Raw genomic sequence first — 25019 nt, 5'->3', positions numbered from 1 at the left:
TACCACCAAAACTACATCAAAAGTAAAAATTGGAGCCTAGCGTACATTTAAAGTTTTACCATTTTTAAGTATGGTGGTGAGAGTTTGTACGATTTTTTTGCCAGATCAGTTAGCTATAGGTGCCATGCATTTCATACAGTTCAGAATACATCCCTCAGCTCTTCATAACAAGCCAAATAATAACATCACTGTGCCACTGTTACTATATCTCAGTGGGTGGGTGACAGGGAAAGATAGAAACTTTATTTCTCGCACAATTACAAAAGGAAAAATTGTCAGGTATAGACAAGGTCTTAGCATGACTATTCTTTATCCTGCAAAAGGCCCCTCTTCACCTCTCAAATGGTTTTTCTTTCCCAGGCAGTCAGTGCACAGTGTGATACCCAGGATAATGGTAACAAACCATGTCTGCTGCCATGAATCTCCCTCTCAAGGAGTAGAAAGACCCAGCTGTGCCATAAGAAAAAGGCAGTGTGGAACCAAGCATGATGAAGCAGCTGGCAGACAGAGGGGCTGTGCCAGTAAGGGCTGATTCCCACAGTACCTGAGTGAGGTGACAAGAGAAGGTCCAGTGACAGTAGTCAGCTTAGACTGAGAGTCTGGATCACCAGACAATACCATAGAGACAAAGCAGGACAGATCAAGTCATGGAGTCAAGCCAAACAAGTCAGGATCAGAGTCTGGATTAACAATGTCCATGGCCAGGGATGGGCATGACTATGGCACAACTGCATGGTAGCTCAGGTGAGGACATTGGTAAGAGCCTCAGTTTAAAAGCAACTCTGAAGGGAAGGGGTGGGGAACCTGAGACAAGGCATCTTCCAGCTGTTTCTTCACAAGAGCTCTTGTCAATGAGCTGGCCATGAATGCAGCCAGTTAAGCTCTTGGCCCTAAGCCCACGCCAGCAAACTCCCAGAAGGGGAGGGGGGATGTGCTGATACCCTCTGGACTTCTAACATCAGCACTCAACATGGGTTCTCTTTCTAAATGGTGATGAGCTCTTGGAAGAAATGAGAACAGAGCTGTACCTACAAGTGGAATTATGTATTTCAGGAAGGCTGTGTCATGGTTTGAGCTCAGAGGGCAACTGCGGACCACACAGCTGCTCACTTCCCCCTTCCCCCCCAGCACTGAGGAGGAGGAAAGCAAAAGATCCAGTAACTTAAGATAAGGACAGGGAGGTACAATCTCATCCTTTAGAGCACAGGCAAAGAACAGACTTGTTAGGGGAAGGAAAAAAGAATACAAAATTTAATACAGACACTAACAACAACAACACTTAACAGGCAGAGTGGGACCATAAGAAATGCTACCACATCTTGAAAACACCTTCCCCCATCTCTCCCTTCTTCCTGGGCTCAGCTTTTCTCCCAATATCTCTACCTCCTCCACACCAGCGGCGCAGGGGGCAGGGAATGGGGGGTGCAGTCAGTCCCACCACTTTTTCCACCTCGACAGAGTGGAGAACTTCCAGCATTCCTCCCTCATTCCATCACAGTCCCCCTCTCACAGGAGACAGTCCTCCACAAACTCTCTCTGACATGAGTCACTCCCACGAGCATGTGGGTGACTTCCATGTGTTGTAATCCTCCCAGCGCCAAAGTACAACAATGGGGGCTTCTTCCCACAGGGTCCCAGCCTTCTTTGGATGCAGTCACCTAGTGCACCGTGGGGCCCTCCACATGTCACAAATCAGTATCTGCTCCACCGTGGACCTCCACGGGTGACAGGGGGGCAGCCCTACCATCTCACCATGGTATACAGGGGAGTCTCTGCTCCTGCACACCTCCCCACCTTCTCTTCCTCTTTTCCACCGACCTCAGTGTTCACACAGATGTTCTCACAGCTCCTCCTCACAACTCCCACAACTACTCCCAGGTTCCCCTTCTTGTTATCGCAGAGGTGAAGCTTTGGTGCAAAGGTGGGTCTGGCCTGGAGCCAGGGCAGCTTTGAGAAGCTTCTCACAGGGGCCACCACTGCAATGCCCTCCCCTGCTACCAAAAAAACCCCTGCCATTCACTCAAAACAGGACCAGCTGTAACGTACGTTAAGAGCAATGACGAATCTGAGTGTTTTCTTTGCTCTATGGTCAAAAAAGGCATGAGGCTGTAAGGAGTCCTCTAAACCACATAGGATGCTCCATCTAAAAAAAATAGGAAAACAAACTGCCATCTGGTTGTGTTTAAAAATGGATAGAAATTGTTACAGTTTATGTGACATCCATCCTGTTTCTCCAGTGACAGATGGAAAAAGAATATCCATTCACCCAATCAAACCCAGACAAGCCTTTATTCTTGGTGTTGAAACCAAACAGACTCCTTGTTGATGAAAAACATTGAATCAGAATGTGAGATATAGTTAGTTAGCTAGCTCGCTAGCTGAATATGCTTTGCAGTAGTAGAGAATAACAGCTGAACTACCAAATTAATTTAGATGGAAACATTAATGAAAGACTGAGATAAGAGCCTTGTTATGAAATTCTTTATAAAATCCCTGTGAACCTATCAAGTTCCTATTCCTCCAAACTTAGAGACCACCTTTGTTATTTAAATCATGTAGTACCGATTTTGCTAGTTTTTGTGGGACCACTCCAACCTGCAAGCCCAGGGTATTTTAGGGAAGATAGTTTTGATCTAGTCCCATGATGATAACCAGTTCAAGAAAGGGCTAGCCAGAATGATGTTCAAAAGAGGACTCGTTCTTGTGGGAACCTGATAGGTGTTTTGAGCTGGAGCTGATGAAGGAATTAATCACTTGAAATTGAAGCCCACAGAGTCTAATACTTAGACAACTGACCCAAATTTGAAGTTATACCCCTGTGCATTGAGTTCTTTGCAAAATATATGAAGAGGATCAGCTAGCTCAGGGTAAAATCCATCTGAACAATGAAGTATAAAGTGTCTCCTGTGTTCCTGGCATCAGGTAAATCATGTTCACAGTAGACTCAGGACTTTCAAGGAGTTACCCTGTATCATACTAACTGTTTTGCTATAATGCTGTAGGATGGATGAGGTTTCCACTCACACTTTTCAACCTATTAGATGACATTTGATCCTGCAACACAAACAGTTATAGCTAAAGTGAAGTCACAAAGAATATAACACAGTTTCAAGATGTGCTTACATATGAATTGGAGATCCAGCCTTTATGAAATATGATACAACTGCCATTCAGCAAATACATTTTTCAGGGGAATGTACAGAAGATTAGGGGGTTCTGGAATTTGTGTTTGGTGGTGGGATTGGTGTCTGGAATTAGTGTTTTAAAGTTTACTTTAAACAACAAGAAAAGTTCTGCACAGAAGTAATGCAGTTTCCCTTAGAACAGCCAGACAAGATTCTGCTTCAGCATTCATGGATCCTTCATTATCAATCCCCAATCCGGAGTTTAGCTTGGGACCTACCACAACCAAAGAAGACAAATGAAGCTGGTGAAAGGTCTAGACAACAAGCCTTATGAGAAGCTGAGGGAACTGGGATTGTTTAGTCTGGAGAAAAGGAGGAAACCTTATCACTCTGCAACCAACTGAAAGGAAGTTGTAGTGCGGTGGATGTTGGTCTCTTTTCCCAGGTAACAAGTGAAAGGACAGGAGGAAACAGCCTAGAATTGTGCCAGGGGAGGTTTAGATTGGATATGTGGAAAAATTTTTTCACTGGAAAGGTTATCAAGCATTGGAACAGGCTGCTCAGGGAAGCAGTTGAGTCACCATCTCTGGAGGTATTTAAAAGATGTAGATGTGGTGCTTAGGGACGTGGTTCAGTGCTGGACTTGGCAGTGTTAGGTCAGTGGTTGGACTGATCTTAACAGTCTTTTTCAACCTAAATGATTGTATGATCTGGTCATTAAACACAGACTTAACACTGTATTTACAACAAATCACTCTTAGTGATTCATTGTTTTGACATTTACTTTCCTTATTTTCCTTGCTTTTAAGTTGTATCTCAAGGAATTCACCCGATTTCTTGTATGAGGCTCTTTACTGACTTGGCAGTGACCCATATTCATAAAAGGCATGTTTTGTATGTACATTGTAATTGTTCCTATTAAATGTAATTGTTCTCACTACATTCACAGAGAGTAGAAAGAGTGTTAAAAAGTCTATTCTGGAGGAGGGGCAACATATTAAATATTGAAGTGTCTATCTGAATAGCAGCCCTTTCACTCCTGTCTTCCCTCTCCCTGAGTTAGCTTATTGCTGCGGTATTGGAGGGAGACAGTGCTAACATAAATAAAAAATTATTCCTCTATCCAAACGCAGCAGTGAGTAGGTAGATCATAAATAGACCTTTCCTGATCTTATCAGATTGAAGTAGAATTATATAGACTGTATGATCACTTCTGCTGATGGAAGAGATTTTAAATAACATTTCTCCAGGTCTTATTTGGAAAACTGGATGGCCAGATGATAATTATCCTATTTCCATTTCTAAGTTATGGCCAGAGGAGGCTGAGCTATTGCAATCTAGCAGAGATCAACACCTCATCAGGCTCAAGAGGCAATCAAACTACTGAAGTCTAAAAAAATGAAGGCATGAACACTTGTTCAGCGACTTGCATTAATTGTTCTAAAGACTTTACTTACCTTCTTAAAATTGTCTGATCTGTTAACTGGGAAGATCCTCCTTTGCATGATGCTAGTGGAAGTACTATATACATCAAATGGATGAAAAAATTCCCCTAACTGCCTCACTTCTATTGATTTATTTCAAATAATAAACCTGAGCATGTTTAAGGCACAGCATTTCAATGGGTAAAACAAAGATCTGAGCTGTAGAGTGAGTGCTTGCTCTGGCTTTACTACAGGGATGCATAAATTCTGCACTGGCTACTTCACTACATTCAGAGCTCTACCTTTCCATGCTGTCCAGAGATACAAAAAGGAAGGACGTTTAAGGAAGGAAAATTTTGAAGAAAATTAACTCTTGAAAAGCTGCAGAGTAAAAAAAATAAAAATGATCTCAAGAAGAAACAATACCCAAGAGGGACAGGCTCAGTGCTGAAAGTAGTATTTTGTAAAGTAATTGAAAATACAAATTAGAAAGTATAAAAAGCCATTACACCAAAACACCTCCTAGCACCCTTTCCCTCTCCTTTCAGGCTGCATTTTTCCTGTTTGATTAATAAGTATCAGTTGCCTTCTGAGTTTCCAAGCTGAACAGACCAACAGATAGGAAAGAAGCATTTGCAAGAGCAGTGAGCCATTTCATGTAAGCGTACAGAAACCTGACCAGAACCCTACCTCTAGCTGGATATTGTAGCTATGTCTGCAGTGCATGTTTGTGTACAAGCCCCAGCTGGAAAGCCTCATTCAAGACCACAGAGCTTGCTTTTGCAGCTCCTTTCTCTTGGTGGTCTAGTCACATCTACACACAGTGTGGAATGTGCTGGGCCGTGATGCTTATGCCACAAACCCAATGAATATCCTACACCTTTCTAGGGCCCTTCTCTCACTCATTTGCACATGTGTGTGCTGGTTTTGGCTGGGACCGAGTTACTTTTCTTCACAGTAGCTCATATGGTACTGTGTTTCAGATTTCTGACCAAAACTGTGTTGATAACACACTCATGTTTTAGTTATTGCTGAGCACATCATCAAGGCTTTCTCTGTTTCTCACGCCACACTACCAGTGAGGAGGCTGGGGGTGCACAAGAAGTTGGGAGGGGACACAGTGGGGACAACTGTCCCCCAATGACCAAAGGGATATGCCATATCATGTGATGTTGTGCTCAGCAATAAAATCTAACGGAAGGGGGAATATTTGGAGTGATAGCATTCGTTTTCACAAGTCACTGTTACAAATGACGGACCCCTGCTTTCCTGGAGATAGCCGAACACCTGCCTGCCAATGGGAAGCTGTCAATCAATTCCTTGTTTCTCTTTGCTTATGCGCGTCTTTACCTATTAAAGTATCTTTATTTCAACTTACGAATTTTCCCACTTTTACCTTTCTGATCCACTCCCCCTTCCCACAAGGGGTTGGTGAGGGGGTCATGGTCAAGGACTGTGTGGGGCTGAGCTGCCTGCTGGGGTTAACCCACAACAACATGCCAGCTCTGTATCTCTCTCTTACATAAAGGGCTTTCCTTTTTACTCACTTTGTCCAATATCTTATCTTAGCTGTATGTGGAGAAGATGAAAATTTAGGCCAGGTGTACACATCTCTGGACTATCACCATTCCCTATTGCTTGACTATGGTGTCCCCAGGACCTGCACTTGGCAGCCCCCAGCTGGAGCTGTGAGCATTTCAACCCATAGGAGTCATCAAGACTGGCAGTAGGATGTACTAGATGGCATGTGAAAGCTGGAAAATACAAAGATTTTTGTGCTGTTCTATCAGCTGTTGCACTTTAACAGTGCTTTTATGTGTGGTCTGGAACCAAAAAAGTAAGGAACATGAGGAATTTGGTAGTAGAGTGTCCTTCAGCTCCCAGTGAAGGACAGTGGTCCTATAGACAGCATCTTAACTAATTGCAGGATGCGATATAGATAGCAACTACTGCTAAAAAGAGAGGTTTCTTTGCCCCTGGTAATAAACTGTAACTATTTCCCAAAGTGCATGACCATGTTGAAGGGCATCAGAGGTCTTTAACAGCTGTTTTTTAAATACAGTTTTCTTCAGGCATAGCTATTTCTCTTCAGCGACCACACAGAGTACCATAGCCTTTACTAAAGCTAGACGAATATGAAGGGTGCCATCTGTAAGAGTATTACAGATTTTATAGTCCCACAAGATTAATATAGGTGATACAAACCATGAGTCCACATGATTGTAAACATTGAAATAAATAATAAGGGGAGTCAGGAATGTCTTGTTGGAACTTCTGTAGAAGAGCACACTGATCTCTAGACAAAGCTTGCTGATGCAGTCTTTCAGTATGGTCATTTTATTTAAAAAATGAAAATGGGAAACCATGCCTTTCAAATGCGTTTTCTTTTGAAATGTCCATTGACACGTGACAAAACCGTACATAAGACAAATGAATGGCCTGACAGATGTAGTACAAAACTGGTTTTACTTGCATTTGCTGTCTACTTGGCTGGATCTAGCATATGAAGGCTGTGTGAGATGCATGAGTAATCAGAATCTCTACAGCCAAGTTCATTTTGGGTGAGAGTGGGTGGGCTGAACCAAAACACACTACCTAAGTGACATTCACATGGATGACACCCTTCCTTCTTCTCTCCTCATACAACCAACCTCTTTTATAAACACCACGGAGTACTGGGTGTGGGGATAAAAAGGGATCAGAAATCTACTTTAGATTCTTATCATCTGGCATTGTTCTCAAACTTCTTGAAAGAAACGGATAATTAAAGCTCCTGCTTCAAGATATTGGGACACAGCCCCTTAGTTTCAACAGACTACTTTCTTTTCCTTTCCCTTTCCCATATTACGCTCCATCTTCTCCTGCAAACTTCTCTGCTCCTTAGCCCCCATTCATTTCTACCAGGAAGCTGATACTGCAGGCTTTACTCTTAAATTTTGCTACAACAATTACTAACTCCAGGAACAGAAGAGCTACTTAAGCCTGGTTTCCAAAGAATCTGTGTCTTGTGGTCAGACTGTTTCATATCTAACAAATTGTGAGCTCTGATTAAAATTCTCATAGTCACACTATTCATAAGTCTTTCTCCTGCGTGGACTCTTTGCTGCTTAAAAAGACTCAAGCATAACCTATATTTTCCAGCCACCTACTACCAATAAATGTACAGGCAAATTAACATCTATGAGACCTACGTTATTTCAGAGGAAACAAGCTGGTGATTAAACAATTACTGAGGGACCAGAGAGACAGGAGAGCAGGGAGAGAGATGTAAAAAGACACAGGAATGTGTACATACATTTATACAGGTACATACCCAGGCTAAAAAAATCACAGCCATCACCAGCACAGACATTAGGGCAAAATGTCTAGTAACAACTCATCTTACTGCTTGATTCTTTTCAGGTTACTAGTTTAAGCTATTCTGGCAAGAGAATAATTTTTCCAATATAATCTATGTGGGCACATTTGTGCTATCTGAAAGTGAATCCAGTACAACTAAGTTGGGAAATGCTTTTGTATGTACAGTAAACAAGTTCCTGAGCCATTTGTTTGTTGAAATTGCCGATAACTTGAATCAACATAACGATTTGCCTTTTAACAGGCACTAGAATTTAAGATCCTGTTCTTACCCAGTCAGTCTATTGCATGTACACAGAAGAAAGGTTTCTAAACCTTTCTGATCTACTGCTTCCTCCAGACTTCAGATGTAAGTCTCCTGATAATAGGATTGCCTTTTTTTTTCAGAAACTTCAATATATAGGAATACTTCCCAGATGTTCCCAGTATTGCTTCTATAGCTAAAAAGAGAAAGTTGCATGAGTCAGTACGGTCATAGGGTATTGTCCAGGCCTGGCCTAATCAATTTAACGTAACTGTCTAGTGTGAAACCCATGATAAATGTAAACTTGCTCATTTATAAAACCTTCCCATAGAAGCAGTGGCATAACATGAAAAGATAAATTTATGACAATTATTTTTGATCTAATAATGTAAATGCTGTACACATTAGACCTTCACTGTCTTTTAGTTGTTTGCCTTTAATAAGCACTGCAGAGATAATTCTTCAGTGCCAATGAGAGGCACAACATAAAAGTCTGCACAAAAGAATTAGCATAATTTTTTCTACAAATGCGTTTCAAACTCAAAAGTTCACATTGCTTTTACGTGATTTGGAAATCTACGGGGTATTGCTTTGACCAGCATTGAATTTATACTCTGCATAATAAGAAAATTCAAGGGTTCTTTTGTTACGTTTGGTTGGTTGGTTGGTTGGTTGTTGGGCTGCAACACAATTTCCAAATTCATTTAATCAGTATTCACTAGGGGAATTTACTGTTTATATAAGACCATAATTTAACTTTGGAAGGCAGCAATGAAAGTTTATATGGTTAAACCTCATTAGCTACTGGAAAACTTATCCAGGAATTCCTAATCCGCCTTACTTCAAAACAGAAATTTGATACCGTAAATTACCTTGACCATAGGCTATAATTCTAAAACCTGTAATTGCAAAAGAGAGTAAGGTTACACAGAAGGCTGTTCATTTGTTTCTTTACTCACATGAATATTTCTACTGAGATAACTAAAGCCAATTCATACAAAGGCAGGCACTCGCCTGGTTTTGTATAGTTTCAGCTGTATCCAGGAAAAGAACAAAAGCCCACAGCTAAGTAAAATATGTGGATCTGTGCTTTTGTTTGCTTTGTAAACAACGAATCACAGAGTGGTTAAGGTTGGCAGGAACCTCTGGAGGTCATATGGTCCAACCTCCCTGCTCAAGTAGGGCCACCTACAGCTGGCAGTGGCCCAGAACCATGTCAAGATGTCTTTTGAATATTCCCAGGGATGGAGACTCCACAACCTCTCTGGGCAACCTGTGCCAGTGCTGAGTCACCTTCACAGGGAAAAAGTGTTTCCTGATGTTCAGAGGGAACCTCCTGGGTTTCAATTTGTATCCATTGCCTCTAGGCCTGTCAGTGGGCACCACTGAAAAGAGCCTGGCTCCATCCTCTTTATAGCCTCCCTTCTGGTATTTATAAACATGGATGAGATCCCTCCTGAGCCTTCTCTTCTCCAGACTGAACAGTCCCAGCTATCTGAGCCTCTCCTCATAGGAGAGATGCTCCAGTCCCTTCGTATTAGTAGCTATTCATCATGCTCTCTCCAGTATGTCCATGTCTCCCTTGCACTGGGGAGCCCAGAACTGCACCCAGCACTCCCGGTGTGGCCTCACCAGTGTTGAGTAGAGAGGAAGGCTCACCTCCCTTGGCCTGCTGGCAGCACTCCTCCTGCTGCAGCCCAGGATACCGTTAGCCTTCTTTGCCATATGGGCACATGGCTATCTTTTGATCAGCTTGGTGTCCAGGACCTCTCAAGTCCTTTCCATCTGGTTGGCCCCCATCATGTACTGGTGCCTGCTGTTGGTCCATGACAGGTGCAGGGCGTTGCACTTCTCCTTGTTAAACTTCATGAGGTTCCTGTCAGCCCATTACTCCAGCCTGTTGAGGTCCCTCTGGATGGCAGCACAACCCTCTGTCACATCAGCCACTCCTTCCAGTTTGGTGTCAGCTGCAAACTTGCTGAGGGTACACTCTGTCCCAACATTCAGATGAGCCTGCTACATAAGGCTCTTTTATTTGCACCTGTCCCAGATCCCCCTTCATAAGGCCATGGATCGTAGTAGCTATGGACCATGTAAACTTAATAATGCTTCTGTGTTACATTTCCAGAAATGTGTGAGTGTATGTGTTCTCTCTGTCATCCATCTAACTTCTCTGACACTACAGCTAGGGAAATTTCTGGAAGAGAAATAATATCAAACATCACTAGGAATTTGTGGACTTCAAACACATTTCAGCTGGGTTGTGATACAGACACTTCTCAGTAGTGTCTTTCTACAAAATCAACTGTACGAGTTCTCTAACATCTTTAAATGACCTTGTTTACCTTCTGCTTTATTGACAGCATTTGAGTAGTTGAACAGCACTACGTCTTTTCTGCCTCGGAAGACAAAACACCAATAGATGTATCTAGACTGCAGAGCAGATGTGCTGTCCAGCACCTTACAGTCCTGCTCCTTTGGTTACTCAGCATCAGTCCCTTGTTTGCAGTTAAGCTGATAATTGTCACATTGGTGTAACACAGAAACACTATCACTGAGGTGACTTGTAAATCATCTGCCTGAGGCTTGCATCTGGAAAGGAGAAGCAGATCTTTTATGTAACATACCACTAAAATGGCTAAAGTCGCATCCAGCTAGTATTATTGCAAGTAAAGATGCAGAAGAAAAATGGCTTCCCTGTTCGTACTGTTGCAGCAGCCAAGACAGACTTCCAGCATAAGCTCCAAGTGGGTTTTCTTAACAAAGAGCAGCCCTCAGCCACTACATCACATGCATATTACGTGCACATACCTCCCTGGCCCATGTCAAGATAGGTTTATTCTTGTTCACTTTCTGGGCCAATGATATACAGGAAAACAGGGGCATATAGTCACAACTGCTCTGTATCATCATACAAAGAAGCCATGGGCTTCTTTGATACTAATTCCAGCATGATCTGGACTGAATCCAACCCAAAATAGATCCATTCAAAGTCACTATTTCTGTGCTGTAGGGTAGAACAATACCAATTAAAAAGTTCCAAAGGGCTTGGGGAAATTATGAAATGTAAAACAGCCGTGAATGAATAACTTACTTGCTGACCTAGCCTAATAAACTAGCTTCTTTGATGTCTGATAAAAGAACTCTGAAGAACAGTGAGTTTAACTGCTCACAAGTTTCTATAATCAGTAATTTAAGCACTATCTCTGCTATTTCATTCTGACCCAATTACCAGAGAATCTTGCATGTTATCTTCTGCACTTTCAGAATAGATACAGCACCTTAAAATCTTTTTCCAACTTTGTAAATGTACAGGTCAGTCTTCAGTTACCTCAGGGAAAAAAAGTGCCATGAAGAACAAGTACTTTATGTTGGTAATGCTACCAGTCAGTTTAGGAATGTTGTTTGTCTTTTTTTTTTTAATCTAGTCAGTATATCAATTTCAAGCCTGGAGCACGAAGCAACTTTTCTGAGTAGCATTGTGTGTTGGGTTTCTACGTGCTTGGTGTAAAAAGGAGCCTCAGCTTTTACAGAATTAAATCTTGGGACCACTCCCACATGATACGTAACAAAACTGGTTAATGAGATGGACTGCTATGTAGATTGAAATACAATTATTTCCTTATACATTATAATTTATTCTTTGTAAATAGCTGTATAAATCATTAAATGATTCACCTAATTTCTGCAAATTTGTATTTAAGTAGTCATTTTCATATTATGCTTTGACACTTGCTTGTTTGTTTGTTCACATTCACTGGATGATCTGTCTCTTAATTTGTATGTTTTCAAGGTCTGGGATTGTCTCAATTCTGCATTCTTGTAATACTTAGGACATTTGTGATCCAGTTGTATTTGAAACTGTTTATTGCCATCACCATCCAAATAATAAATAATAACTATCTGAAACACTTGACAGCTTTCTTTTCCATTTGAAATGTTAATATTAAAAGAATTGATTCTGTTCCCAGAACTGAGTGTTCTCTTTTCACTAGTCTTATAAAAACACACACAAACCCTCAAAATTCTAACTTTTCCTGAAAAGAAACACTGCTAGTTTTAACTTTTTTTTTTTTTTTTTGGTCTGGGTTCCTCTCCCCACTATGATCTGCTGTTAAAAGTAAAGTTCACCGAAAAAAAGGTTCACATTCCAATCTTTTTTGAAAAAAACTGTTTTCACATTTTTACTGTTTGTATATATATGAATGCCACTAGTTTTTCAACATTATCTAGGGCTTTGTGTGACTGCATTGTTGTGCCTATGCAGTACAACAGTGTTACTCCACAGAGTCATCTGTAGATTTACTGGAGGAGGATCAAGGTACAAGAGCAGTTCCTCCCAGGGCAGTATCACTAGCTGTAGGATGTATCGGAATGGTCAGAAAGGGCACGCACATCTGTGCAACAATGTGTTACTTTCTTGGCTACATTCAGCTTTAACTAATTTAGAGACCAGAGTTACAGGAGATGATAGTAGTGTGGTAGTAATGGCTTGGTTTTATTTTTGCATTTTTTCAGGATTTGGCAACTCATTTCCTTGCCTCACACAAGCGGTTCTCTCTGCTTGGGTCTGTGTCCAGGGTCCACTTCTGTCTCCCAGATCATATGGTGGAATGTCATCTCTTGCAGAAACCTGACTGGGACAGAAAGACAAGATCATCCCTGTATTTCCAGAAGAGTCCCCTTCATGAGGCATCATGTGGAAATTGTGCAAATTGTGGCAGTTGTTTGTTTGGGTTTTTTTTTTTTTTTTTTTTTTTTTTTTTCCTGATTCTGGAATGACAGCTGGGTAATTGAACGGTTCTGATTTGCTATCAAGGAAAGGTATGTTGCAAGGATGCTGTAAATTCTAAGTTCATATTGGTCATTCAGGTAGATACACCTGGATGTTTACATTTTTAAGTATTAAAAAAAAAGGCATTTAAAAAATTCATCATTTAAAACCCCTTCATCATTTTACAGGCTGTGTTTTAGTGACAAAAAAAAAAAAAAAAAAAAAAAAAGTCAAGGTCAAAAATGCTCTCATAAAGCACTTTGAGAACTAAAGTTAAAAACTGCACTACAGGAGACAGGGTATATTGCCTGTGAACCAGCCGAGAGAGGATTGCCATTAGCTGAGGTCATGCTGTCAGCCTGATTAAGACAATGACCTGCAGGCAGATGGATGCCTGCTTCCTGATCTATAGTGCACTCCTAAGAGCACTCAAAACTGTATCATCCCCCAGTCTTTCTCTTGGCACATTTAGCAGCCACTACATATTGGAACCTCTGCTGTTGGTGCCAGCCCTTGGCACAAGGTTGTAAATGTGCCCAGCTGTATCCAGTGTCCCTGCTGTTGGCCATCATGTGCCTGAAGAACCTTATAGTACTTACAAGGTACTTGCCTATAGTTATAGTTGAGATACGATTGACTTATTGTCCCCACCCCCTGCCATTAAGTTACACGTGTTCTGGCTCACTTGAAAAGTGACGTGGACACAGCTGGCCCTGGTGTCATGCATGACAAACAGCTGGCCCTGTAGAGAGCATGGTCAGGCTGCCTCCCACGGGGTTCGAGTCTCCTCCACCATGAAGTTCCATAAAGCATCCTGTTCCTTTGCTCTCATTTTCCCATCTTCACAGACTGCAGCCTGTCTCAACATGTTTCTGCAGCAAAATTGGCCTGAACATTGAGCATGGTGCCAAGCAAGGTGCCTTATGCAGGCAGCTTGATTGAGACTTGGATTGTGCAGCCCAGATTAGGGCAGGGCAACTGTTAAAAGCGTCTTGCCTACCCCTAAAGGCTTGTGGAATTAGTATTGTGCATGCAGTTACCATTATGGAAAATCCTGACTGAAAACATTGAGAGTTTGAGGTGCAGAGAGGGAATAATACTCCCGTAATATTCTGCAGCTTTCATGCAGCGCCGTTCAGCTATAGCTTTTTGATAGCCAAATTTACTCATGGTATAAAACTCTGTTACTATTTGAGTGATTACTATGCAGACAAATTTGGCGCTAGATTGTGTTTTAAATGGTGATATTTTTATTCTCTTTTCTCCACATAGCTACAAGCAGTGGAATAAACGGGCAAGTAAAGTATATCAAATATAAATCAAAGGAAACAAAAGGCAAGGGGAAAGGAGTGGCCTTCTAATCAAAGCACAGGATTAGAAATTAGTAAATTTCAATTATCAGAGCTTCCCGAATAAAGTCACTTCACCACTCTGGGCTGCAGGGGATATTCTTAATCACTCTGCAGAGCATCATATTACACTTACCCTTCTGAGACTCACACATTCAAGTGACTTTATTCCTTGTAATCAGGAGGGGATAACTATTGTTAACTGTGTGGGTCTGTGTGTCTGAGGTCATATTTTCTTTGTCCTAAACAAGCTGTATTTCTATACCGAAATTAAAGGATTGAATCCAGTCTTTTAATTCAAGAACACTTGTTCTTGCAGTCTTTTCCTTAGGGAGATGAGTGTGAGAAAGAATAACCCTTAGAAACTGTGTGAAGGCCATAGTCCTTGGGGAAGGTTGGGTTGTGCAGGGAGATTTCTCTTCAGGTTAAGGGAGTGTATTTCACTGGCAGGAGAACATGTTTTGACACGTGAGGAAGGTGCCTACGGTTCCAAGCAAATACAAATCTGCAGTTTGCAACAGGCCACAGGGACTTTGGATGGAAACTGTGGCAGAAACGTAAACCATTTTAAGGTAACTGCGATCTTGTTACCCTAAACAGAGGCAAATTCCTAAACTATTACCTTTTGGGGAAAAAAAAAGATCCCCAAATGTTTCATTTACCATACCAAAGAGATGTGTGCTGATACGGAAAGCCTATCTGCGGTGAGGCAAAGGGTGCTTTCAAAATACCGGGCACTGAGGGAGGCTGCATGACGCACACTTTGTCTACGCGTGTCAGTCTGTCCATCCCGGCAGGTCACCACCCAAGGGATGCCACGCCGGGAGGTGACAGGTGGCCCAGCCCGCTGATGCTGGCGCACCCTGAACGCCCAGGCCAGGGGCACAGGGAGGCTGCGGCCGCGCTCGCTTTCCCCCAGGCACGCTCTGTGGGAGGCGGGCGCCCTCCGGGCAGGCTTTAGCCAAGAGCCCATCGCTCGGAGGGACGGCCGGGCCCCAGGGCACCGCCGCTTCGCCTCGCCCGGCCGCCCGGCCCGGGCGCCGCCAGAAGCTGAGGCCGCCGCCGCCCGGCGGTAGCGCACCGCGCATGCGCCGCCGCCACCGCTCCGGCCGCCGTTGAGCCGCCGACCGCATCCACCGCGGGGGAAAGGGGAGGGGGGGAGCGGGCGGGCGGGCGCCGCTGCGCCTGCGCGGGCGGTTCCCGGGCAGCCCGGGCGGGGGGGCCGGGCCGAGCGGAGCCGAGCGGTGGGTGGCCGCGCGCGCGCGAGCCCGGTGGCGTGGCCGGGCGTGCGGGCGCCGCGGGGCATGGTGAGCAAGGGCCCGCTGCTGCGCCTGCTGACCGCCATCAACCGGAGGAGGATGAAGCTGCTCATGGGGCTCGCTTTCGTCGCCTATGTCGCCTGTGAGTGAGCCGGGGGTGGGGGCGGGTCTGGCCCGGCCATTCATTGCCCGCCGGCCGGGCGCCCCCCGGCCCCCCGCCGCCTGGGCGGCGGCTCCTCCCGCGCCCGGTGGGGCCGCGCCGTTGCGACGCGCCGCAGCGCGGCCGCTCCCGGCCCCGGCGGGGAAGGGGGGGGGCTCCCCGCGGGCCCCCGCCCCCCCGCGGGCGTCTCTGGGCGGCTGGGCTGAGGGCTGCCTCCCTCTCCCCGCCTCCCCGCCCTGCTGAAACTTTGCCGAGGCCGGCGGGCAGCCGGCTAGGCCGTGGCGGAGGGCGCCGGCGGGGCCCCCGGGCGGGCCGGGCCGGGGGTCCCCGTCAGGCGTTCTTCCCCCGCCCCGTCCCGTCCCGAGGGCTTGCGCCGGGAGGACCCCCCCTGCCCCCTCGGCGCCCCTGGGGGGCGACCGCTGGGGGTGGCGTGCGCACTGCGGGCGGCTGCCTCTCTCCCTCCGCGGGCCCCTGCCTCCCTCCGCGGGCCCGCGGCCGCCCCTGCGCTCGGTGCCCCGCGGGAGGGAAGGGGCTCCGGGGTCTCGCCGTGACGCCGGCCGGCCCCTCAGGCCGAGCCGCGGGCGGGCGGAGGGGTGAGCTGCCTCGGCAGGGAGGCTGAGGGGGAGCGGGACGAGCCAGCCGTGGCTCAGGGACTAAGTATTTCCGCAGCCGCTCCTCAGACCGCTCTTTGTCCGCGTTGGTCCTAACCTGGTAGCTGTGCGAGGTGAGCCTGCGAGGAAGTTTTGCAGGGCAGGCCTCGTGTCTGTTTTTTGTGAAATCCTCCGACCTCCTCTGGGGGCTAAATAAATGCTTGTTTATTTGCTTATTAGCTCAGCACGCAGCTGAAGTCTTAGGAGCCTGAAGAAAGGCACAAAGGTATTTGGGAAAATCTTAGAACAACCACTGGCAGGGATGTTTATGACTTCAATTATTGGGCATGAGTCAGATAGTCGCACATCTATAACGTTCTGTCAGTTCTCTTCCCTTTCTCGTCCAGATTTTTTTCTGTGGTGGTTTTCAGATTCAGTTTATGTTAGCCTGTTCTGGTTTTAGACTTTGTCAGATTTTACGTAGATGGCACATCATGAGGAAGCATCTTTGATGCCTTGTCAGCTTAGCTAGGGTCAGGTGATTCTTTTGGTTCTTGGAAGCATATATAGATGAGCTACTGTTGGGGATGAGTGTGTGCATCAGAGCTAGAATACTCCCTTTGCATTTTGGAGGGTGGAGAGGTACAACTCAAGTAATTTGGCAGAAAGGGTGGTGTGTCCTACCCCAAAAACACAACGTAGGAATTCCCTTTACTACCATATGTTACTGTGTTTGCAGGACCTCATTATTTAGATACTGCTGTTATCGTTGAAGTTGTGTGCCGACTCTGACTTTTAGGACAGTTTGTTTGTCCAAGGGACTTCAGGTCCCACCCATACTAAAGCAGGGACAGTTTAGTGTCTGTTCTTATTTGGAAGAGTTTGATGTTTTGCCAGAAGTTATACTTAATTTTGAAATTAAGTCAATAGGCCGCTGTGAAAATACTGAAATTGAGCAGCAGTTGACACGGTCATTAAGACTTGGCTATTGATTAGATTCTGTGTTTGCTTTCTAGCTTTGTGAGTAAAAGTTAGACTTAAAGAAGGGAAAAACTGCCATATGATTTTTCCTGTCTGGGCTCCAAGTCACAGAAGTCTTCTCATAGCTTGTTTCTGGTTGTTCTTTGGGATTCAGAAAAAATGCAGGAGAAGGGACTACAGGTCAGTGTGGCAAAAAGGAGATTGAAAAGGGAACAGGTTGATGTCTGATGTATGTTTTTTGCAAATTAACATGTCACATTGCTGTGCTTTTTAATCTTTTGACTAGCAGTCAAAAGTAGTGGAATCATTAGTTATGGCTCTGGTGTCTTAAGTACAGAATGACCCGCTAGCAGATGCCTGGTCTAATAGATTCTAGAGAGACTGTTTTTTTGTTTTCTTTTCTATGGAAGTGATTATGATCCCATCCCCCTATCCTAAAAGTGTACTCCTTGCAATATTATTGAATCATCACTGTGCTCTGGTTGCAGCCGGATAATGCCAGACTAAAATAGAACAGAATCTGAGAGAACTGATCTGCTGGTGTAGGTGTATGTGCTGGCACTTTTTACATTCCTTCTTTCTCAAGTGCTCTCCAAATGACTAAGTGTTTTCAGGCTATGCACCTCCTTTCCATGAATTTCCATTCAGTGTTAGTACATGAGGAATCAGATTTGAAGCACATTATGTTACAGGGAATGAAATACTTGGCAAGTACGTTATTTTTTTTTATGAACTAGGAGATAGGACTTTTTTTGATCGTGCCATTTTGTCAGTTTGTGTGTAAAACCCCAAGAGAATATTTAGGGAGTATCTTTTAGAAAAGTGTCTTATTTCATAAAAAGCTTCTGCCTTTGAATGCAAATTTGTTACAAACATGCCTGAAGAACTTCTCTGTGAGAGTTTTCAAACTAAAAGAAGTGCTTATTACAGGCGACTGAAAGCCTCTTCCTATCTTACTCTGAAGAGTCATTGAGTGGCTCTCTTGGTAGTTTCACAGCACAAGGTGTTGGGTGGTTAGACTGGCTTAGGTATTCCTGATTCCCAACAGCATCCACCACGTACAAGGATTTAAATTTCTATGCTGTGCACCAGGTAAAGGAACTGTTCTGAACTAAGATCACCTTTTCAGGTTATAAGAATCTGGCAGTGTGGGTGTTCAGACAGCTGTTTTGGCCTGAGAAGGCCATGGGGTGATGAAATGGGCAGCTTGGAGTGCTGTTGGCAGTACTGCCATCACACGCTTTGCAGGTCTACAGTTAGTGTCTCACCGAAGGAGTCTTGTTGACTTTGGTTATTACTGTGACATGAGGTGCACGGTCAGGCTTACATTAAAGATACCTAGAGCTCTTCATGGAATTCACTGGTTTCCCTCGTGACACTCAGAGTAAGAAGGTTCCTTACTTTACATCTGGGTTTGAATTAAAGTAGTATTTGACATCTCATTTCTGTAAATCTAATTTCTATTAATTTAAAATAAATCCTTGTTCAGCTGAAACTGTGTTCTGCATACTTTGTCTATATAAAAACAGAATCCAAAAGGAGCATTTCTGTGTAGCAGGCAATTAAATCTATTGTAGCTTAAGCAACTCTTCCCTGGCAAAACTGAAGTGAACAGAGTTTTAAGCTACATTTACCTTATCTGTAGACCCTAGGTGAAAGGGGTGATTTTGTTCCTCCATCACCCAAGTGATGAATCTGGAGATAGTGCAGCTAATGAGCTGTATGAACCACTCTGTAATCTGGTAGAATGCTACTCAGTTTATTATTACTAATTTTTAAATATTTTTTTCAGAATTAGCTTAGTTGTCTCACTTGCAGTGTTATCTCCTTCTGTGAACGTTGTATGGCTATACTGTGCTACATGTAACGGGAAGCCTTGCCCAAAGGTTGAAATTTCCTTGCCTTTTTAAAGGTACAGTCTTTTGCTACAGCTCTTCTCTGATGTAACACACAGCAAGAAACTTCAGGAGTGCTAGTGCTAACCAAAGGAGAGGGGGGGAATGTGGAGGTGGACTGAAACAAATCCTTTCAGTGGTGGGCTGCACTTGCATCATCTTGAAGCCTTTGTGAAACCACAGCTTAAGAATATGGGGTGATTATAAACACAAGTGGATTTAATTGATTTTTGCTGTCTGTAACAAGAAACGTAGACAGATCATAAAACAACCACCAATTAAATAGATACTGTAAAAATATTTTAAAATCCAGTGTCATCACAATATGAGTAACTTATGTGCAAGCTGGGAGGGTTTTTTTGTTTGAAAAGTCTGTTTATGGGTTGGTATGTCAATACATAGACACCTTCAACTCATGCCCTTTGAAGTTTTAATGTTTATTCAGCTTCATATAGACATACTGAGATGGTTTAGTGAGGTTGGCTTTGTAGAATCGGGACCTTACTTAAGTTGTTGGAAATAACACTGTAAAATGTTGTAGCCAGATTTTAAAGACCAGTGCTCAACAATCTGCATAGTTTGCTTTAATCTTGGTGCTGCTGTAAACAATCTACTGATGTCTTGGTATAATGAGGGAGTTGCATGTTCTTCATGAAAATAAAGAGCTCTGTTTCCGGTAAAGTAGAACTGTTCTCTTTGCTCATTTGTAGATCAAATAGTTCTCAGGAAGTATGTCAGTAGACTTGTTCCTTTTTCCAAGAGAAAAAAGAATGAATAGTAAGGTGCTGTTTTGAGATCCATGATTAAGGCCTCATTACCTTTCTAAGATAAATTACAGCACAGCTACTGAAACAACTTAAAAACAAAATGTCAAAATAATGTGTGGGAAGTACATCCTACGTTGTCGTAGATTGACTTCTCCCCACATCGTTAGATTACATGGTGGTTATCTTTTGTTTTACAAGGTAAGACATTTTTGTCAGATTTCCATCAGCTGTAAAGAAGGTAATGTGCTCTTCTCAGAATATCAGGGTGTGAGTACGCTTTTTGGTTTGAATCTTACCAGCCCCTTGCATGTTGCTTATCTTGCATGTGTTCAAAACAAAGGTTAAATGCTACTTAACGTTGTGTTCTGATAAGCTTTTACTTTCACTTTTCATAATAGAAAACTAGCTGCAAATTTGGTCCTGACCTATTGCTTCAGGCTAGCTGTCTGAAAGTTACTCAGCACTGCTGTAGAGAATACCAGACATCTTCCTTCCCCGGTTGTTTACAACTAGTCAGCAGGATTGACTGGCCACGGAAGAGTTAGAAATGGTCTGATGTGACATTAGGCTTGCCTGCTTTTTGTGTCAGCATGCCATGGATTCCCCACAAAAAAACCAAACAAACCAAAAACATTTCCTTGCTGGCTTCATGTCCTGCAGAGCTGCCTTTCATCTGTGGGTTTATAAATAAGTTTACTGTCTTCAACAGCTTCCAGTTCCCTGCTCATTAGGCTTCCAACTAACCGTAGCTGTGTAGCGTGAACAAATTTTCATAAGCTTCAGTTCAGTTTCGGGAATGGATGGACTTCAACTCTGGTTTGCTAGCTCTGATGTTTAAACACATTTTTTGGCATCCTGGAGAAAATCAACCTTACGGTTCCCATCTTATCTTAATTTATTATCTGTCTTTAGTGTTTGTTGTTAATATTTTATCTCTACTTAGTATTTGTCTTTCCTGTGGCATGTGCAGGAGGTGGTGCTGTCATCATTCAGCTGAAGGACAGTCTTGGAGCTTTCATCTTCTTTCCTGCCTGTGTTTTTGCAAAGGGGAAATGTTTCCCTGTCAGTTAAATTGCTTGTTTCTTTTCTGTAAGATTGGTTGACCAAAGCAGAGTTTAGTTGAAACCAGTAGTTTTCAACTTCTGCTTCATGGACCCTAGGGAGGGAGAGGTGGGGGTTACTGCACCATTTTACCTTAGGGGGCTTGTAAAAGGTAACTAGGAAAAGTGAATTTGTTTCAGTTGCAGTGCTGACCACTGGAGCATGCTGTGAGTCTGCTGAAAACAACCCTGGCAGTCAACAAAATAAAATGCTCAAAGTAATCAATTTGAGTTAATGACTCCTCATTTGATTGCCACCCTAATTTGAGTCATGTTACCTTAGGTGGCTGCTCAGTTTCTGGGGTTTGACATGCATGCTAGTATATCATCATTATCTTGGGAGTGTGGAATATTCTCTGCCTCTTTGAGTTTCTTGTAAAAGTGTCCCACAGTTCTGCTAGCCATGTCTGGGAAGCAAAGAGAAGGTCAAGGGCTAAATTAGTCAGTGGTACCCCCTCCTTCCCTTTTATAAGGCATTTGAAAAATCAGAGCTGCTGTCTAGATTGGGGAAAGTATGATTTGTTTAAAAGTGCATGTGATAAATTGCAGTTGTTGAGATAATAGTTCTTCTGTTTTCTCTTTCCTTCACTTGAAACAGGGAGATGTGTGGCCCTAACAGCAGCCCGTACAGGTCTGTTGGCTTAGTAGTTTTGTTAATTTCTGTAACCTGCCATATTGCTTTAAAACAAAGGGAGAAAATGCTTTTCTCAACAGATTTTGTTTATTTGAATTGTGTAGAACAGATTTATCTGGAGATAGATGTCATTTCATAGGGTTTTTTTCATTATGTGCTGCTGAAAGACTTAGGGCTTTCAGTTCTTTCTCTCTTATTAAGTGAGAAGGGGACATGGGGATGTTAGCAATTTAGATTGCTTAGCTTTCACATTGCCAAAATAATTTTGACCTGATTCAGAATGCAATTATTGCATAGTACTTCAGTTAGGTATAGGTCAGAGTCCTTCTGTTGTCTTCCTTGGGAATTCAAACCTTTTGTAGGCAGTCAACGTATTTGCAAACCACTTTGCTGTTTCTAGCCAGTAATTAAAAGCTAGAAAGTTTTATGATGTCCAGGGACACTCAAGTATATGTGGTAATGAAAACTGAAAATCCTGTTTGGGAATTCATAACTGTGATGAGTTACATGCATTCTGATTTTATTGTAAATATGGGTTGGTTTTTTTCTGTTTGTAGTAACTAACAATTGGAGTGCAATTACCTTACTTGTGGCATACAAAGGATAGACAAAAATGGATGAGTAGTGGTAAAGAATGATATGCTAAGGATAGGAAATAGAAAGGAGTAGAAACACTGAACAGAGAACTGGAAAAAAGACTTAGTTGGAAAGAATTTGCTGTCTGGGAAATGAAGATCAGAATTCAGTTGTAAAGTGGTGGTGCTAATTGAAAGGAGATGGAGACTCCCTTTTTACAAGGAATCACGTGGAAGAGATGAGGGGTAATGGGGACAAGTTACTCCTGGGGAGATTCCAGTTGGACACAAGAGGGAGATTTTTCACGACAAGAACAATCAGCTGTTGGAATAATCTCCCTGGGCAAGCAGTGGATTTTAAGATTCAACTGGAGAGGGCGCTGGCCCATCTTGTCTAGACTTTTTGTCTAGTCTTTCATGACCTTTGCCATGAAGGGTTAGACCAGATGATCTTTGAGGTCTCTTCCAACCTGGTATTCTATGATTCTATGTTAGAGTAAGTATTCATGGTCAGCTTCCCATCCAGAATGAAGCACCATTAACTCTTGTAAAGAAAGAAAATTTGCATAATGTTATATCTTGCAGCTGTAGGGATGTATCAGTTTGCCAGAGTTTAAGTAGTTGTTCTTAAGAGAGGGTACAAAAATGTCCTGGTGACTGTTGCCTTCCTTTTGCTAGGTGATGACTAGCTGAGGGATTGACAGAGTGGTAGTGTTATTCAAGTTGAAGAGAGAGCATCTTCCCCTTTAGAAAACCCTGGTGGGAGAAGCTACAGTTCCTATTTGCTGTCTTTGATTTGTGGCAGGAACTTTACTGTTGAACAAGACATCAGCTGAGGAAATATAACAGGAAAAACTAATTGCCATGCAGAAACCTGTATAGACATACAGGAGGAGTAGATTTTAATTTTTTTTTCTAATATTCAAATTATTGTACATTCCCCAAAGGCAAAACCATAAACTTTACCCAGGAAGGCAACATTCCTTAATATAAAGTTATGATTAGTAATTGTATGTTATCTTCACTAATATTGCAACATACTCTTGTTAATCTCAGTATAATAATTTTCTAAAGCAAATTAACAAACTACTGGAATTACAGATAGGATAGAACTGGGGATTTTTCTTTATTGTTATGGTCTCTAGAGTATAAAATGCAGTTTGAAATGCATTGGTCAAGTCATAGAATGGTTTGCATTGGAAGGGACCTTAAAGATCACTTAGTTCCAACCCCCCTGCCATGGGCAGGGACACCTTCCACTAGGCCAGGTTGCTCAAAGTCCCGTCCAACCTGGCCTGGAACACTGCCAGGGAGGGGGCAGCCACAGCTGCTCTGGGCAACCTGTTCCAATGTTTCACCACTGTCATAGTAAAGGATTGCCCACCAGCAAATTGCTTGGGATTTCTGTTCTACTCTTTTGAGGTGACTTAACAGATTTTGTGGTTTTGTTTTTTACTTGATGCAGGCAGGGTTGGCTTGTATCCAAAGGATAGCTCTTTGAATAGTCCTGTGCTGAAAGTAGCCCAGTCATCGTACTGCTCTACATCTGGCATAATTTCAGAAAGGGTCTTTTCTAGAAAAACTAAACAAGCCTTTAAATTTCCAGGAATATAAATGTATTCAGGAGAAAGAAAAACCTTCTTTACTCCTATGTGACTGATTGGCTTTTGTTTAAGGTAGTTTTGAGAAGTCTTGGAAATCTCCAACAGTTTTACCATAAGGCTGTGCTTGCCAGGTAGTTGTAGCTTTCTCTCTCAGAAGGCTGGAGGGGAAAAAAACAAAGAACAAACCAAACAAAAAAGAGGGTTGGGGTTTTTTGAAAAACTGTGAGTGATTAATGTTTAGTTGGCAAAATGTAAATACCTCTTTAATAACAATACTGTGATTAAAGCTTTAAGAAACAGATCTGTTTTCTGAAAGTACAGCTCTTTATCACTTCATCCAAGGCATGTCATTCTTTTTCTCTGGAAGCTGTCACTTCAAAGTGTAATGTCTGTGGGAGTGATTAATGCCTTGGATGTATTTTTAATCTTCATGGTACTTGCAATTAATCCTTGTAAAAAACACTACAATAAAAATGATTGTTCTCATTATTTTGTGGAAGGGATGCATAAGGGAAAAAACATCCCATAACAGATAAGCGTCAAAATAGTACTACACCTTTCTCCTACAGGCTATTAAACCAGGCTTTCATGTGTCTCAGAACAAACCAGATATTCTGATTTCTTCCCTAATGGCAATTTATTCTTACCTTAATCAGTCATTTGGTGAGGTGTACAAATAGTCTTTGAGAGAATAAGCAGAACCACTCTCTCTCCTCTCTTGTAGGTGAGTGTCGTAATTGTTTGGTTACAAGTCATGCTTCTGTCTGTCTAGTCCAATTAATCATAAAGTCTTCCCTTGCACATTCTCTGTCTGAATGCCCTCTAATTGGATGAACAGAAAGTTCTTCATAGAGAATGTACTGTGTGTGGCTGTAGGGGGTGAGGGTGTTAAATCTCTAAGGTTTGAGATTTGGCATAGGATCCTGGATGAATGCTTCTTGGCTTGAAAGATTGAGCTTTAGAGTTGAATTTATTTTTTATTGTATATTTTTAAGACTGGCTTTTACAGTGAGGTGCTCAGTTATGTTAGCGTTTGCTCAAATTTGGTCCATTAGGAGTCTGATGCTTTTGAAAACTGTATGTATTTTGAAAACTACTTATGTAGTGCCTGATTCATGACCTTGCTGGTATGGAAGCTTTTTTAACCATCCACAGGTCTGCAGCTTGTGCTGCCTGAACTT

At 42.9% G+C, this 25019-nt stretch overlaps 1 protein-coding gene across 4 annotated transcripts in view; it reads left to right on the top strand.

Annotated features, from left to right (window-relative positions):
• Positions 1-15493: 15493 nt before the first annotated feature.
• UXS1 (UDP-glucuronate decarboxylase 1) overlaps positions 15494-25019 on the top strand; it is a 62864-nt gene continuing 53338 nt past the window's right edge. For 3 of the 4 annotated variants that reach the window (XM_074909359.1, XM_074909335.1, XM_074909343.1), the window contains exon 1: positions 15494-15674. In XM_074909359.1, the coding sequence (XP_074765460.1) occupies positions 15578-15674 (97 nt within the window). In that variant the 5' untranslated portion in view covers positions 15494-15577. Of the gene's footprint in view, positions 15675-16355; positions 16417-25019 lie in introns of those variants that run through there. The other variant, XM_074909351.1, reaches the window with a different exon arrangement.

This window comes from Athene noctua, chromosome 1 (genome assembly GCF_965140245.1).
Source record: "Athene noctua chromosome 1, bAthNoc1.hap1.1, whole genome shotgun sequence".
Taxonomy (NCBI): Eukaryota; Metazoa; Chordata; class Aves; order Strigiformes; family Strigidae; genus Athene; species Athene noctua.
The sequence above is the reverse complement of the archived record's forward strand: the minus strand, read 5'-3'. Positions and strand labels throughout refer to the sequence as shown.